This window comes from Podarcis tiliguerta, assembly GCF_965153285.1.
Source record: "Podarcis tiliguerta genome assembly, chromosome: 5".
Classification (NCBI taxonomy): domain Eukaryota; kingdom Metazoa; phylum Chordata; class Lepidosauria; order Squamata; family Lacertidae; genus Podarcis; species Podarcis tiliguerta.
Genome location: NC_139538.1, coordinates 85,621,447 through 85,636,912, shown reverse-complemented (window position 1 = coordinate 85,636,912; position 15,466 = coordinate 85,621,447). Strand labels below are relative to the sequence as shown.

The following is a 15,466-nucleotide window of genomic DNA, read 5'->3' as shown; positions in this document are numbered from 1 at the left end:
GAAGGGCATGAGATGGTGTCTGGGAGGAGTGCAGGAAAGGTTAAGTGTGGATAAGCCCTCAGTAAACACACAGGTTAATGATCTCCTGGGCTTATCTCATGTAGACACCAATGCCTTTGTCAACAGGCACTCGGGAAGCTGGCCCACAGAGAGTCAGATCACTGGCCCGTTTAGGTTGGTGTTGCTCCCACTGACTGGTAGGGCTTTGTTGTAAATAAAAATTGCCCTTTTCCCTTATGGGGTATCCAAGAGCCCATATAGAGTCCTTACATAGGTTCCCTATTGGTAGGAGAAAATAACAGAGGCCAACCATAGAATATTGAGAAGCAAAGCAAACAAAATGGAAAAACCACAAAAACGCAAAATAAATAGCAAAAACAGACAGACCTCAGCGTCACACTCAAATCGGAAGCGTGACACTCAAAACGGAGCATGTTCAGCTTCCAATATAAGTTCGCAAACCTGAACACTTACTTCCGGTTTTGCAGCGTTCTGGTTCCAAGTTGTTCAAGTACCAAGGCATTTGAGAACCAAGGTACCACTGTAGAAGACTCCTCTCTCACCGATATATCCTAACTTTTATCCCGTACGGAGAAGGATGCACCCTCCCATCTCTTTCTTTTCCCAGCCGACCTCCTCCCTTCCCAGCCTAGCGCACTGCCTCCAATATTACCATAATACAGTAAGAGAATATTAAAGAGAGAGAGAGAGAGAATGTTAAAGGAAATAATCATAGAATAAAAAGAAAAAGGGATAGCTCAAGAACAGATAGGAACAGACTTCCAGCTATCCACCTGCCAGTTGGACGTACAATAATTTTTGAACGATAAGTTTATTTAGGTGGAATTCAGCACAGCGCTAAGGAGATCATTCTGTCAGCATAAGTACCGTATTTTTTGCTCTATAAGACTGACTTTTCCCCTCCTAAAAAGTAAGGGGAAATGTGTTTGCGTCTTATGGAGCGAATGCAGGCTGCGCAGCTATCCCAGAAGCCAGAACAGCAAGAGGGATCGCTGCTTTCACTGCACAGCGATCCCTCTTGCTGTTCTGGCTTCTGAGATTCAGAATATTTTTTTTCTTGTTTTCCTCCTCCAGAAACTAGGTGCATCTTGTGGTCTGGTGCATCTTATAGAGCGAAAAATACGGTAGTGTTAATAGTGTGACCCTACCCACCCCATGTTAGAGAGAGAAGTTTGGAAGAAAGATCTTTACTCTCTTGTAGCGGAGGGGTGATTGCTCAAAGCACCTTAAAACTTGGTTAGATTTACTTATGCCTTCACCCACCTTTAAACAACTGTTACCCACAAAATACTTAGGCTAGAATAAATCATAGACACTTAGCTTTCCAAATAAGTGAAGCTTTATATTCACAGAGTTTTTGCAGATGTTACAGCAAACAAGTCTCTATCTGCTGGTAGCGAAAAAAAGATGAACAAATAACTTAAAAAGAAAATGATTTGGTTGCCTTACAGAAAGGATCATGCAATCTTTGGGTTGGAAAAGATGCAGGCTGTGAAATCTCCCTTTTAGAGAGATTTTATACACTTGAGCTGGGAGCCATTCCACAGGGCTTCTTGTGGTCTGGTGCGTCTTATAGAGAGAAAAATACGGGTATTTCTGCTGGCCTAATGGAACAGTCTTTCTTCTGCTCCGTCTGTGTTCTGTTTGGGGGGGGGGTTCCCTTCTGACCCTCCAAAGCAGATTGATGGGGTGCATGAGGGGAGCGAGGAAGCCCCATTGCACAAGCAGGGGTCTTCTCACGAGCAGAACAGGGTGCTTGAATCTTGCCCTTCACCTTTTGGGAGGTCACTTCCCACTGCACTCCTGAGGAAGGCAGCTTACACTTGAAACACACTAGGACTTTCAACCGGGAGTGCTTTCTCAAATAAAAAGATACTTTTTCTTAAGCACCGTTTTAGGTTCACCTCCTTTATTGATTTCCCCTTGCCCTCTGTTTTCTTTAGATTTAACTGCTGCTGCCCTTTTTACCCAGGTGGAATCTAGACACATATAAAAAAAACGCTGCGAAAATGCTTTTAAAAAAAAACACATTTTGAAAAATATACAGATTTTGCCATAGCTCACTATCGCCATCTAGTGTCAGCTTTGCATAATGCACTTTACCACACACTTAAAACGTTTTCATTGCAGCTGAGTCCCCAAACTCAGTTTACAAAGTGCTCCCCCTTCCCCAAAGAAAACTAATTACAGATCAAAACAAATTTCCTGAGAAATATACAAGCTAATCTCAACGTCAAAGTGAATGACAGAATTCTATATAAAAAACGAATCAGTTAAAATGAATTGCTTCCTTTACAAGAAAGATTAAATATCAGCAATGTAAAAAAATGTGGTTGGTGTAGTATGGTCCTCCCAGTTAATTGAAACAAAGACTTTTCCCGGTTGGACCTAGGAAGAATTAAATGTCCGTCTTGTAGGTCATCTTTTCTGCATTAGGTGAACTTCTTCATGAACCGCAGTTTGGCATATGCTATCAGGAGGAAGATGATTGTCATACAGCTAAGAGCCACAATGTTCTCCCACATTGCCCAGTTGGTAGGCTCTATTCCCTGTCCACAGAGGTATTGTTCACCATAGCACCTGTCAAAAAGGATAGTACACACATTCAGAATGTTATTCATTAACTGAAGCAAGGCTGCAGCGCTAGAAAGACAACCCTTTCTCTATCCCCAAGCACAGAAAACAAATGCTTACTGATTCAAGGCTACCAAGGTTGCCATTGTGAATACACACAATTTCTCCCAAAGGCCAACTCTTGCTGCATTCTTCATTTCATTTTTTTCTGGGTATTTTCTACCCCTTTATGCACCTCTGACAATGCCCACTGCAAATAATTTGTGGGAAATGAGCACCGGGAGAAGTTAGACCCTTTTTCATTGAATTCATAGAATCATAGTGTTATGTATTAAGATTAGCTGCAGTTCTGTATTGTTATGTTTTAAGATTAACTGCTTCTGGCAAACCAGACCAGTGCACAGAAACGCCGCTTACCTTCCCGCCAGAGTGGTACCTATTTATCTACTTGCACTCTGACGTGCTTTCGAACTGCTAGGTTGGCAGGAGCTCGGACCGAACAACGAGAGCTCACCCCGTCGCGGGGATTCAAACTGCCGACCTTCTGATCAGCAAGCCCTAGGCTCTGTGGTTTAGACTACAGTGCCACCCGCATGTGGAATGTTGAGGAGCCTTCTGTAGCCAAAATGTAGTAATCGACACACAAGGATGTGGCTTAGGGGAACTGAAATATTTTGTACAAGCACACAATGGCTTTAGGAGGGAAATTCTTGAGTGGGGCACAGTCCAGGGGGTAGGAATGGATGGGTATTTCCCAGAAACCCAAGGCTTTTGACCCAAAGAGATGAAAACTACAGATGGCAACCTCCATCTTCCAAGGGGTTTAACCGATCCATTAATCATACGAGTTTTCATCAATTTAGTCTTCTCAAAAATAAGTCCAGTTCCACACAATGGATCTTACTCCCTGGTAAGTGATATAGGGCTGCAGTTTTAATCAGGTACTCTTTCTTTAAATCAGGAGTCAGTCTTTATCAATACTCTTTGTGAGTTTGGTTTCTGGGTTCTTTATATGTGACCTTGATGAGAGGGACTGTTCTTCCATTATTGGGGAAAAAAATGACTAGTTTTCAATAGAATTGTTAAGAACGCACTACGACATGCATATGATATGATTTAGGAAGAGTTTTTCTTAGGGAGCAACCCCAAACTGACAAGGATAGTAATTCTTCTGGAAGAGAATGTATGTGCTCCACCCACGTCCAGCTGAGATACTCACATTTCTCTGGTCTGAGTAGAACTTGGGGGACAGCTTTGGAATGGAAAGGATTCTGTGGCGTTTGCACAGAAATGCAGGTCTCTAAACTCGTTGACTTCAAGGGCCTGTGTAGGAAGCCAGAGAGGAAAATAGAGCCGCAATAATACCAAAAAGAGAATCTCCAAACCAGCTTGTTTTAACAACTGAATATTTGCTGATTTTAATACAGCCATGGTCAATCTGTGCAACTTCATCAACAGCAGATCATAAGATCATAAGATCATAAGATCATAAGAACATAGAGTTGGAAGGGATCCTGAGGATCATCTAGTCCAACCCCCTGCAATGCAGGAATATGTCTACACAGAGTTTCATGACTTCCCCAGCTTACAAGTATCAATATTTTATTTATTGTTCAGGTTGCTCCTTTGGAAATATGATATTTGATATTTAACTTGAGGCTCATCTGATGCATAGAAGCTGTCCAATGTAGCCATGCATCCCTAGAGTCTAAGGCATCTCTCCCAGTGTGATGGCCTGGGATTCGGACTCAGAGGCTAAACCTGAGGAATCCCAGCCTGCACAGGAGTCCCCACCTCCAGAACAAGCTGAGCCGGGGCTGGGGCCTGAGCCTGAAGGGTCCTCACCTGTGCTGGATCCTCAGGTGCAGGCTCCAGCTGAGTCTGCTCTGGCTCCTGAGGTGATGGAGGACCCATTGCCTGCAGGTGCTCCACTCACAGCCCCGTCAGGGGAAGCTGAGGTTGCCTCTGGGTCCGGTAACCCTCCAGCCTCTCCTGAGCTGCAGAGGCTCAGGGCAGAGAAGCGGAGGGAACTAAGTTCCCGCAGGAGGAGTGCTCGCCTCCAGGCCAACAGAGGCGAGTCATCTGAGGATTGGGGCCACCCTGTGCCTCGGGGCAGATAAAAGCCAGCCAGCCTCAGTCTCAAGTTGTGGGAGCAACTTCATTGGTTGTGAGTTCCTGCCTGAACCCTGTCCTGCTATCCTGCCGGAGCTCCTGACCTCACCCAACTACCTGCCCTGCATCCAGCTTCAACTTTTACGGACTGCCTCCATACTGCACCTTTGACCTTGGACTGGACTCGGATCTCGCCTCTCGGTTAGCCCACGGGACCAGCACACCCAGCCAGCCTTCAGCCAGCCTGCCCAAGATGGATCCCAGTCTTTCTTCTTCCTTCTTCTTCTTCCCAGAACCCCCTGCTAAAAACTCTCTCTTCCTGTCACTTCAAACACATACCCCATGACCTTGCCAACATCTGTCTCCCCATCAACCCCTTTTGTCATGTAAACAGAAGACAAGCCAGGCTGCTTTGTATAAGCCAGCCCAAGGATTCCTTGTCTGGTGCAGTCCTGCAGCTTGTACTTCCATCAATATCCCAACCAAGCAAAATCTTACCATTTATAAATTGCTAGGGTTTAGAGGGGACCACCTCAATCTATGTTAATTGTAGCATACTCACCGTGAGGCCGTATCTGGGAATGCTGAAATATTTCAACCAGTTCAGCCAACCCATGACGGTGGGAAGGTTCACCAGTAAGCCAGAAAATATCTGGAATTTGGAGAGAGAGAAACAGTGCGAATAAATTCACTATTTAAAGAATTAGGCCCCGAGGCAACTACCCATCGTAACACTTCCGCCCATTCAGCAACAACTCCTTTTATCGCACGAACTGCGGTGGGATTCCCAGAGGTCAGGATTTGGGATCGAACTTTCCAAAATATGGAACTGCAGAAAAGGCAGCCATGGTTGTAGTAGAGCTGATCTAATTGGAGCAAGAGGTCACCAACTCCAGAAACACACTCTGGCGCTGTTCCCGGACTAGGTCTGTCCGTGTTTGTGGTCAGGATATAAGATAAAGCACAGATGTGTCTTCCCTGTTCTACTGGTACAGTCAAGGCCATCCTTGCCGTCACAAACTGATAAAGGAGAGGGCTCTGAGCACTTGTTTATACTGCTGGGTTTTGGCTCAAGAGCTCAAGTTAAAGCATTTTAGCTAAGGAAAAATAGGGATTTTGGTGCAGTTTCAAACTGCCTGCACAGTCAGTTTTGGGTTTGGGAAACCCATTCCTTCAACGTGACACATGCAAGACTCACCAGCATGAAGACAAAGCAGATGGTGATAAGTAAGTTGGCAATAGCTACTACATCCATCCCTGCGGAGATTGCGAGGGCCATTGAGGTGGATGTGTAGCACAACAGCACAAGAGTCAGCATGAAGAAGAAGAATCGGCCCGCATCAGCCTGGTAGCCTGAAAACAGGAAGAGGATAGGTGCAATGAACAATCAAATCACGAAGTAGAAGACTGGAAAGGATATTTCTAAAAGCAAACAAACCCAGAAGCTTTCATTTTGGGAACTATAGGGACAGAACTACCCAAACTGTACAGAAACTTATTAATTTATGCTACTACAGTGGCCAGTGGGATGTGGGTGGCGCTGTGGGTTAAACCACAGAGCCTAGGACTTGCCGATCAGAAGGTTGGCAGTTCGAATCCCCGTGACGGGGTGAGCTCCCATTGCTCGGTCCCTGCTCCTGCCAACCTAGCAGTTCAAAAGCACCTCAAAGTGCAAGTAGAGAAATAGGTACCACGCCGGCGGGAAGGTAAACGGTGTTTCTGTGCGCTGCTCTGGTTCGCCAGAAGCGGCTTCGTCATGCTGGCCACATGACCTGGAAGCTGTACGCCTGCTCCCTCGGCCAATAAAGCGAGATGAGCGCTGCAACCCCAGAGTCGGCCACAACTGGACCTAATGGTCAGGGGTCCCTTTACCATTTTTACTACAGTGGCAAGAATGTTACTTGCCCAAAAAAGTAAAGAAGAAGAAGAAATCCCAGCAAAAGAAGAATGAATACAAAAACTGATGGAATATGGGGAAATGGCGAAAGTTACCGGAAAAATAAGAAATCAAGATAACAAACTTTTTATAAAAGAATGGAAATGGTTAATAGCGCAGGCTAGAGGTATGGCTGCACAGAGATATTTTCCTCTGCTGAGGCCTCTGTGCATATGAAGAGTCCCAGCAAGGAAGCATGAGGTTGACCTGTTCGTTGGTATGACAGCGTACAAAAATACAGATTATTATTTACCAATCATCCAGTAGCTTATACATGAAAATATGATTGCAGGCATAGTCCTCATGGGTAGCAGGTCTCCAAGCATCAGGGCAAGGAAATATGCAGAGACTCTGTAATATCCGCTGGTATACTGGTGGCTGTGAGGACAGGAATGAACATGGCTTACTGGAAAGGTACACACATGATAAGAGAAATTTAAGGACTTGCTAATTAGGGAAATAGGGGACGCGGGTAGCACTGTGGGTTAAACCACAGAGCCTAGGGCTTGCCGATCAGAAGGTTGGCGGTTCAAATCTCCGCGACGGGGTGAGCTCCCGTTGCTCGGTCCCTGCTCCTGCCAACCTAGCAGTTCGAAAGCACATCAAAGTGCAAGTAGATAAATACCTTCCGGTGGGAAGGTAAACGGCGTTTCCGTGCGCTGCTCTGGTTCGCCAGAAGCGGCTTAGTCATGCTGGCCACATGACCCGGAAGCTGTACGCCGGCTCCCTCGGCCAATAAAGCGAGATGAGCGCCGCAACCCCAGAGTCGGCCACGACTGGACCTAACGGTATGGGGTCCCTTTACCTTTACCTAATTAGGAAAATACTTTGGCCACCTCATTAGAAGAGAAGACTCCCTGGAAAAGACCCTGATGTTGGGAAAATTGAGGGCACAAGGGGAAGGGGAAGACAGAGGACGAGATGGTTGGACAGTGTTCTCAAAGCTACAAACAGGAGTTTGACCAAACTGTGGGAGGCAGTGGAAGACAGGAGTGCCTGGCGTGCTCTGGTCCATGGGGTCACGAAGAGTTGGACACGACTAAACGACTAAACAACAGCAAAATCAGGAGAAGAGAAAGGAACCATTTCATAGAATCATAGAAGTTGGAACGGAGTTCCAACAGAGTTGGATCATTGAGTCCAAGCACTTGCAATGCAGGAATCTCAACTAAAGCCTAAACTAAAGATGGACGTCCAACATCTACTTAAAAACCTCCAATGAAGGGAGTCGGTTCCACTGTCAAAATTTTATCAGACTCAGAGTTTCACATCTGCCACTGATGCTCTGTCTTGCTTAATGAAATATATCTCCCGCTCACTTCTAACAAATAAACGATTCTCTTCTCTTCATCTGGAGTTGCAATCCCTCTAGTGATATTAATTATAAAATGTACATGTTTTTAAATACACGGTCAGGATCACTTCTAAGTTTTCATTCCTGACATGGAGCTCAAGGAGACATTCTCAGCATTCCCAAGCAATCTCCCTCATGGAAACATCACCACTAGACCTGCTCAGCTTTGGTTCGTTTGCGTTCTGATCCTCCAGACAGTTTTCTCAAACTCACGCTAGTGTTGAAATACTGCCCAGAGCTACAGAAATTCCATTTTCATGAGCTGATGGGATTTGCTTCCAAGAAGTCAAGGACCAATTATCACATCAGGCTTTACCAGACTCGGTTCGGCTCTTTGATGGATTTCCATGTTTTATCAGTGAAGGGTATTCTACTTGCACTGTTCTCACACTGCAGTGGTCCACATGGAATGTGAACTGACAGTATGTAGTTAACATACTGAGAACTGTTCACTGCTCCCATATGTTTCCAGCTGCAATACAGTGGTACTTTGGTTGTTAGCTCCTGAACAAATCGGTTCCTGAACGCCACAAACCTGAAAGTGAGTGTTCCGGTTTGTGAACGTTTTTTTGGAAGCCGGACGTCTGATAAGGCTTCTGATTGAGTGCAGGAAGCTCCTGCAGCCAATCGGAAGCCACGCCTGGGTTTTCAAACTGTTCTGGGAGTCGAACGACTCCTGGAACGGATTAAGTTTGACAACCAAGGTACCACTGTACAGTGGGACCTCGGGTTACAGACGCTTCAGGTTACAGACTCCGCTAACCCAGAAATAGCACCTCGGGTTAAGAACTTTACTTCAGGATGAGAACAGAAATCACGTGGCGGCAGCACCGTGGCAGCGGGAGGCCCCATTAGCTAAAGTGGTACCTCAGGTTAAGAACAGTTTCAGGTTAAGAATGGATCTCTGGAACGAATTAAGTTCTTAACCCGAGGTATCACTGTACTGTACTCCCAAAAGGTTGTTTGTTTTTTACACCCCCCTTTTTTATATAAAAAAATGGTCATGCCTGCTTATAAACTTCAACCACACCCATTTTTATATGCAATTCCTGGAGGATTGGCCATGGGTGAGTGTAGCCCTCAGCCCAAATGAGGTTAGCCACCCCTGTGCTTTGAAACTTCCTACTAACTCATAGAATCATAGAGTTGGGAGGAAATGAATGAAGGAATGAATGAACCTTTATTTGCTTCAGCCATCGGCCATAGCAATAAAACAACAATACGATATATAAAGAATAGAAATTATAAAGTCAATTATACACTTTAGGGTCCTGAATCAACAGTCAAATAGTGGACCTTATTCTGATTGCCCCAGCTTAAAACCTTGCAACCTTTGCTGTCACCCGCTCATCTTGATCTGCCAAGAGAAAGGACACTGTGGCAGTGGCTGGGCGACCCGGAATGGACAATAAAAGAAGGGTGATAATCTCATTCCTCAAGCCTTTATAAAGAGGGCAAGCCAGAAGGGCATGCGCCGCTGATTCGGGACTGCCATCTCCACAGGGACATAAGCGTTTTTGTGTGGAATCTGTTGGAATCGTCCCTCAAGTACAGCCGAGGGCAATACAGTGGTACCTCGGGTTAAGTACTTAATTTGTTCCGGAGGTCTGTTCTTAACCTGAAACTGTTCTTAACCTGAAGACCACTTTAGCTAATGGGGCCTCCTGCTGCCGCTGTGCCGCCGGAGTACGATTTCTGTTCTCACCCTGAAGCAAAGTTCTTAACCCGAGGTACTATTTTTGGGTTAGCGGAGTCTGTAACCTGAAGCGTATGTAACCTGAAGCGTATGTAACCTGAGGTACCACTGTACATTCCATCTTGCGAGAGTAAAAGAGAGTTGGAAGAGACCCTGAGAGTCATCTCATTTAAGCCCCTGCAAATGCAGGCATCTCAACATAAAGCATTAGATGTCAGGGAAAGGGTGAATCACCAGTTCTGTTGAATAGCACGGTGAATTGTCACTTCCGTTGCTACCCCCAACCGCAGCCTTATTTCCTGTCCTGGGGTTTCCTGAGTCTCAGACACGGAATGAGAGTACAGAACCCCCTTGATATGATGTTATATCTCCTTGCAGACACAGATAAGTATGTGACCTGGCGGGTAGCACTTTTTGCAACTGCTGCTAGGAAAATTAGAGCAAATTATATAGCCAAGGTAGCCATTAACTGTAAAGGAGATGGATTTATTTGATCCTATCTATCTACCTCAGGCTATGCTCTATCTTTGTCACCAAACTCTGAGTATAAATTGCACACTGTATTAATTGATATTGTTTTTAACATTAGTGGCCATGTGATGATTTTAGCTTATGAATTTTATTGTTTAATGTTTTTATTTGTACATTGGGGTACTTTTATAGCTTTGTTTAGAGTGCGCAATATTTTAATAATATAAATGTTTTAAGTCTTTTTTTACCAATTCAGTATATTTTCTTTTAATTGTCAAATAATTCTGTGTACATTGCGGCAGCCTTTGGCAATAAAACTGACTGAGACTGAGAGTACAGTCATACCTCGGGTTACAGACGCTTCAGGTTGCGTTTTTTTCAGATTATGGACTGCAGAAACCTGGAAGTACCGGAATGGGTTACTTCTGGGTTTCGGGGGTCATGCATGCATCTATGATAGATGGCTACCCAACCTCTGCTTCTAAACCTCCAAGGAAGGAGAGTTCACAACCTCCTAAGGGAGAGAGACCGTTCCACTATTGAACAACTCTTATTGTCAGGAAGTTCTTCCTGATGTTTCGTTGGGATCTCCTTTCTTGTAACTTGAAGCCATGGGTTCTGGTCCCACTCTCCAGAGCAGGAGAAAACCAGCTTGTTCCCTCCTCCATGTGACAGCCCTTCATATACTTGAAGATGTCTATCATATCTCTGCTCATTCTCCATCACCCTCATCTTCTCCCCTGCCCTCCAAGGGTGCCATCTCTAGGGAACCCTGGGTGCTCGAGCACCCACCAAAATCTTTGGGTGGGAGCCCAGTACCCACACCGCATGGCCCCCAACACAACTTCTGGTGCCTCGTGAAACACCAGAAGTCACGTCCGAGGCACATGGCAGAGCAGAAATACAGGGGAAACAACATGCTGTATTGAATGAATACAGAGTGTAGTACAGTGGTACCTCGGGTTAAGTACTTAATCCGTTCCGGAGGTCTGTACTCAACCTGAAACTGTTCTTAACCTGAAGCACCACTTTAGCTAATGGGGCCTCCTGCTGCTGCTGCGCCGCCGGAGCACAATTTCTGTTCTCATCCTGAAGCAAAGTTCTTAACCTGAAGCACTATTTCTGGGTTAGTGGAGTCTGTAACCTGAAGCGTGTGTAACCCGAGGTACCACTGTACAGCTGCTTCAGGTTGTGTTTTTTTGGGTTATGGACAGCTGAAACCTGGAAGTACTGGAATGGGTTACTTCCGCGTTTCAGGGGTCATGAATGCACAGAACTGCTAAATCGCGCTTTGCGCATTCGCAGAAGTGCCGAATCGCAACCCATGTGTGTGTAGATGTGCCACTGCGGGTTGCGAATGTGCATCCCGCACAGATCACGTTCACAACCTGAGCGTCCACTGTACCCCTAAACATTTTTTTAAAGAAAAAAAGCACTGGGAAGGACTACACTCTGAAGGGATTCAGCCCACAGATTTACCACCTCAGTAAATCAAGTGTCAAGAAGGACACTGACAAACTGGAACGTGTCCAGAGGAGGGCAACCAAAATGGTCAAAGGCCTGGAAACGATGCCTTATGAGGAACGGCTAAGGGAGCTGGGCATGTTTAGCCTGGAGAAGAGGAGGTTAAGAGGTGATATGATAGCCATGTTCAAATATATAAAAGGATGTCACATAGAGGAGGGAGAAAGGTTGTTTTCTGCTGCTCCAGAGAAGCGGACATGGAGCAATGGATCCAAACTACAAGAAAGAAGATTCCACCTAAACATTAGGAAGAACTTCCTGACAGTAAGAGCTGTTCGACAGTGGAATTTGCTGCCAAGGAGTGTGGTGGAGTCTCCTTCTTTGGAGGTCGTTAAGCAGAGGCTTGACAACCATATGTCAGGAGTGCTCTGATGGTGTTTCCTGCTTGGCAGGGGGTTGGACTCGATGGCCTTTGTGGTCTCTTCCAACTCTATGATTCTATGATTCTCAGTAAAAACTAGGCCTAGGGCAGGGGTCAGCAACCCAAGGCCCATGGGTCACAAGTGGCCAATGGGGGTTGTTTAACCGGCCCATGGACCCCCGCCTCCCACTTGGCCGGCTCCCGTGTGTCGTGCTAAATCGGCACGGAGCAGAACGGGGACCGCGTTCCGCGATGCTGGCGGGCTTCCCATTGGCTGCAGGAAGCTCCTGCAGCCAATGGGAAGCTGTGCATGCCTCCTCTGCACCGGAAGGAGCGCCAGAAATAGTGTTTGCGCACGCACACACACACTACTGCCCACAGCGGCGTCTGCGAGACCATGAACAGCCCCAAGCCACAAAAACTTTGCCGACTCCTGGCCTAGGGTTTTGCATTATCCCAGACACTAGAAATAAAAAATGGAACTTGTTTCAAGGAAAGGGGATAGCTCAGTTGGTTAGAGCACGGCGCTGATAGTGCCAGAGCTGCGGGTTCAATCCCCATATGGGACAGCTGGATTCAGGGGGTCAGACTAGAAGACCCTCAGGGTCCCTTCCAACGTTACAATTCTATAAAATCTAGGCTTCCAGGTGTCATAAGAAAGCTGCAGAAATAGTGCAGGATAGTAGGCACCCCGGAAATGATCTCTTTCAGCTTCTGCCTTCTGGAAGAAGGTACAGGGTTATAAAGACCAGGACTAGCTGTCTGAGAAACAGTTTTTATCCAAATGCGATTTTGGTTTTAAATGCAGTGTAAGGTAGTCTCTGGGGCGCGGGTGGCGCTGTGGGTTAAACCACAGAGTCTAGGGCTTGCCGATCAGAAGGTTGGCGGTTCAAATCCCCGCGACGGGGTGAGCTCCCATTGCTCGGTCCCTGCTCCTGCCAACCTAGCAGTTCGAAAGCACGTCAAAGTGCAAGTAGATAAATAGGTACCGCTCCGGCGGGAAGGTAAATGGCGTTTCCGTGTGCTGCTCTGGTTTGCTAGAAGCGGCCTAGTCATGCTGGCCCCATGACCCAGAAGCTGCCTGCAGACAAATGCCGACTCCCCAGGCCAATAAAGCGAGACGAGTGCCGCAACCCCTGAGTCGGCCACGACTGGACCTAATGGTCATGGGTCCCTTTACCTTTACTTTAGGGTAGTCTCTATTGGAGTATATTATATTTAATTATGGGGTATCAGAGTTTTTAGGGGGCTAACCAGGCTGGGATAGCTGGGATAGCAGGCTTGTTGGTTTTTGAATGTCTGAAGTAGATTTTTTTTCAATTTCATTGTTCTGCACGGGACAATGACAATAAAGATTGTTGCATCATATCGACCAGCCCCTCTTTTCCACTAACAAATCCATCTGCCCTTCCCTGCTGCCTCCCCATTTCCTTAGAGGAGGTTTGATACTTACACAAACAACTTCTTATCCCTGATAAACAGCTCGATTGCCGACACACTGGAGAAGCACTGGTTTGTGGTTACGAAAAACAAAGATCCAACTCTGAAAGAAACAACCAAAAGTAAGGCAGCTACCTTCATTAACTCCTTCGGAAGCTTTCTGTAGGATCACTGAACCCTATGGTAGGAACACATATTATTTCTTATGCAGGCAAGTCACCGTGGTTTTCTGCTGTTAAACTGAGATGGCTCTTGACCTTAGAGTAGGGTACGTTAGAGCAGTGTTCCCCAACCTTGGGCCTCTCCAGCTGTTTTTGGACTACAACTCCCATCATCCCTTGCTAGCAAGACTAGTGGTCAAGGATGATGGGAATTGTAGTCCAAAAACAGCTGGAGGCCCAAGGTTGGGGAACACTGCGTTGGAGCATCTTTTCAAGAACTGCTCATAGGTCATATGGCTGCGTTTGTTTCAACTATAAAAATAAGGAAATTACCATATTTTTCGCTCTATAGGATGCACCGGACCATAGGAGGAGGAGAACAGGAAAAGAAAAATTCTCCCCCTCTCTGCGCAGCGCCCCTTCAGCAAAGCGGCAGGAGAAATGGAGCCCCTTCCATTTCTCCTCCCACTTCACTGAAGGGGTGCTGCGCAGAGAGGGAAAACTGTGCAGCACCTCTCCAGCGAAGCGAAGCCTGGAGAGCAAGAGGGATCGGTGTGCACCGACCCCTCTCGCTCTCCAGGCTTCAGGCGGCCATCCGCAAGCCTTTGGAGGCAGCGGGAACTCCTGCCGTGCTCCAAAGGCTTGCGGATATCTGCCTGAAGCCCCCAGAGCACAGCCTTTGAAGTCTCTGCAGAACAGCGGGGTGCCTTCACCCCCGCTGCCTTGCGGAGGCTTTGCGCAGCTAACCCCAAGCTAGAACAGCGCTCCGTCTCCCTGTTCTGGCTTTGGGCTTAGTCGTGCAGCCTGCATTCGCTCTATAGGACACACACACATTTCCCCTTAATTTTTGGAGGGGGAAAAGTGCGTCCTATAGAGCGAAAAATACGGTAATTTTGCAAACCATTAGCTGGGAGGGAGGGAACAACTTCCCTCTCTCCCGGCTAAAGGTTTACAAAATTAATTTTTGCATCTTTGTTTTTTACTCCCTTTCCTATTCTTGTTATACCATTACCTAAAATGGCTCAGTTGAGCCATAGTGATTCTATATGAGCCAATTATATATGAGCCAATTATATATGACCCAATGTGATTAGATGTAAAACTAACAAAAGTTATTTAAAAATTAATAATGATGTCATGGAAAATAAACCTCGAGAAAAGCAAATAGGGATTACCGGTTTTGAATGCCGCTTTGATCAAGTTTTACACCAAAGAAAATGGCTCCCACGATCAGTGCCAGGACAACTGTCACAAGGACCTGGAATGTGGGAAAGGAAAAAGAGATTAATTCTGTACCCGTCCACTGGCACAGCAACAGAATGCAACGGTCAAAGGGTATCTGACCATCCTGAACAAAACAAACAAGGAAGGCAATGATATCCACAGGCTCGGAATTCGTTCAGGGTGCTTTCTGATAACAGGTTTACAGGGGCGAACGAAGGCGTTGTAACACCGGGGGCGAGGCGTCGATACGTAGGCCCCCTCATACCTATGGGACTGCCTCTCCTGGTATGCCCCACGGAGGACCTTAAGGTCCATAAATAGCAACACCGTAGTGTCCCGGGCCCTAAGGAAGTTAGATTAGCCTCAACCAGAGCCAGGGCCTTTTCAACACTGGCTCCGGCCTGGTGGAATCAGTTTGATTCCCTCCCCCTCTCTCTTTTTCCTTTCTCCTCCTATGAAGAGACTGTATCCTAATGTTTTAATGTTGTATCTTAATCTTTTAAATTGTGTTTTAATCAACTTGTTTTTATTATTGGTTTTTATCCGCCCTGAGCTCGGTCATGGCTGGGGAGGGTGGGGTATAAATAAAAAT

At 46.3% G+C, this 15,466-nt stretch overlaps 1 protein-coding gene across 1 annotated transcript in view; it reads right to left on the bottom strand.

Annotated features, from left to right (window-relative positions):
* Positions 1–1,913: 1,913 nt before the first annotated feature.
* The window catches only part of LOC310677416 (broad substrate specificity ATP-binding cassette transporter ABCG2-like), a 35,094-nt gene continuing 21,541 nt past the window's right edge, over positions 1,914–15,466 (bottom strand). Inside the window, exons 10-16 of the mRNA XM_083440381.1 lie at positions 14,826–14,908; positions 13,503–13,592; positions 6,897–7,021; positions 5,906–6,060; positions 5,270–5,359; positions 3,815–3,918; positions 1,914–2,601 (exon numbers count right to left, since the gene is read on the bottom strand). Coding sequence (XP_083296507.1) covers positions 2,454–2,601; positions 3,815–3,918; positions 5,270–5,359; positions 5,906–6,060; positions 6,897–7,021; positions 13,503–13,592; positions 14,826–14,908 — 795 coding nt within the window. The 3' untranslated portion in view covers positions 1,914–2,453. The remainder of the gene's footprint in view (positions 2,602–3,814; positions 3,919–5,269; positions 5,360–5,905; positions 6,061–6,896; positions 7,022–13,502; positions 13,593–14,825; positions 14,909–15,466) is intronic.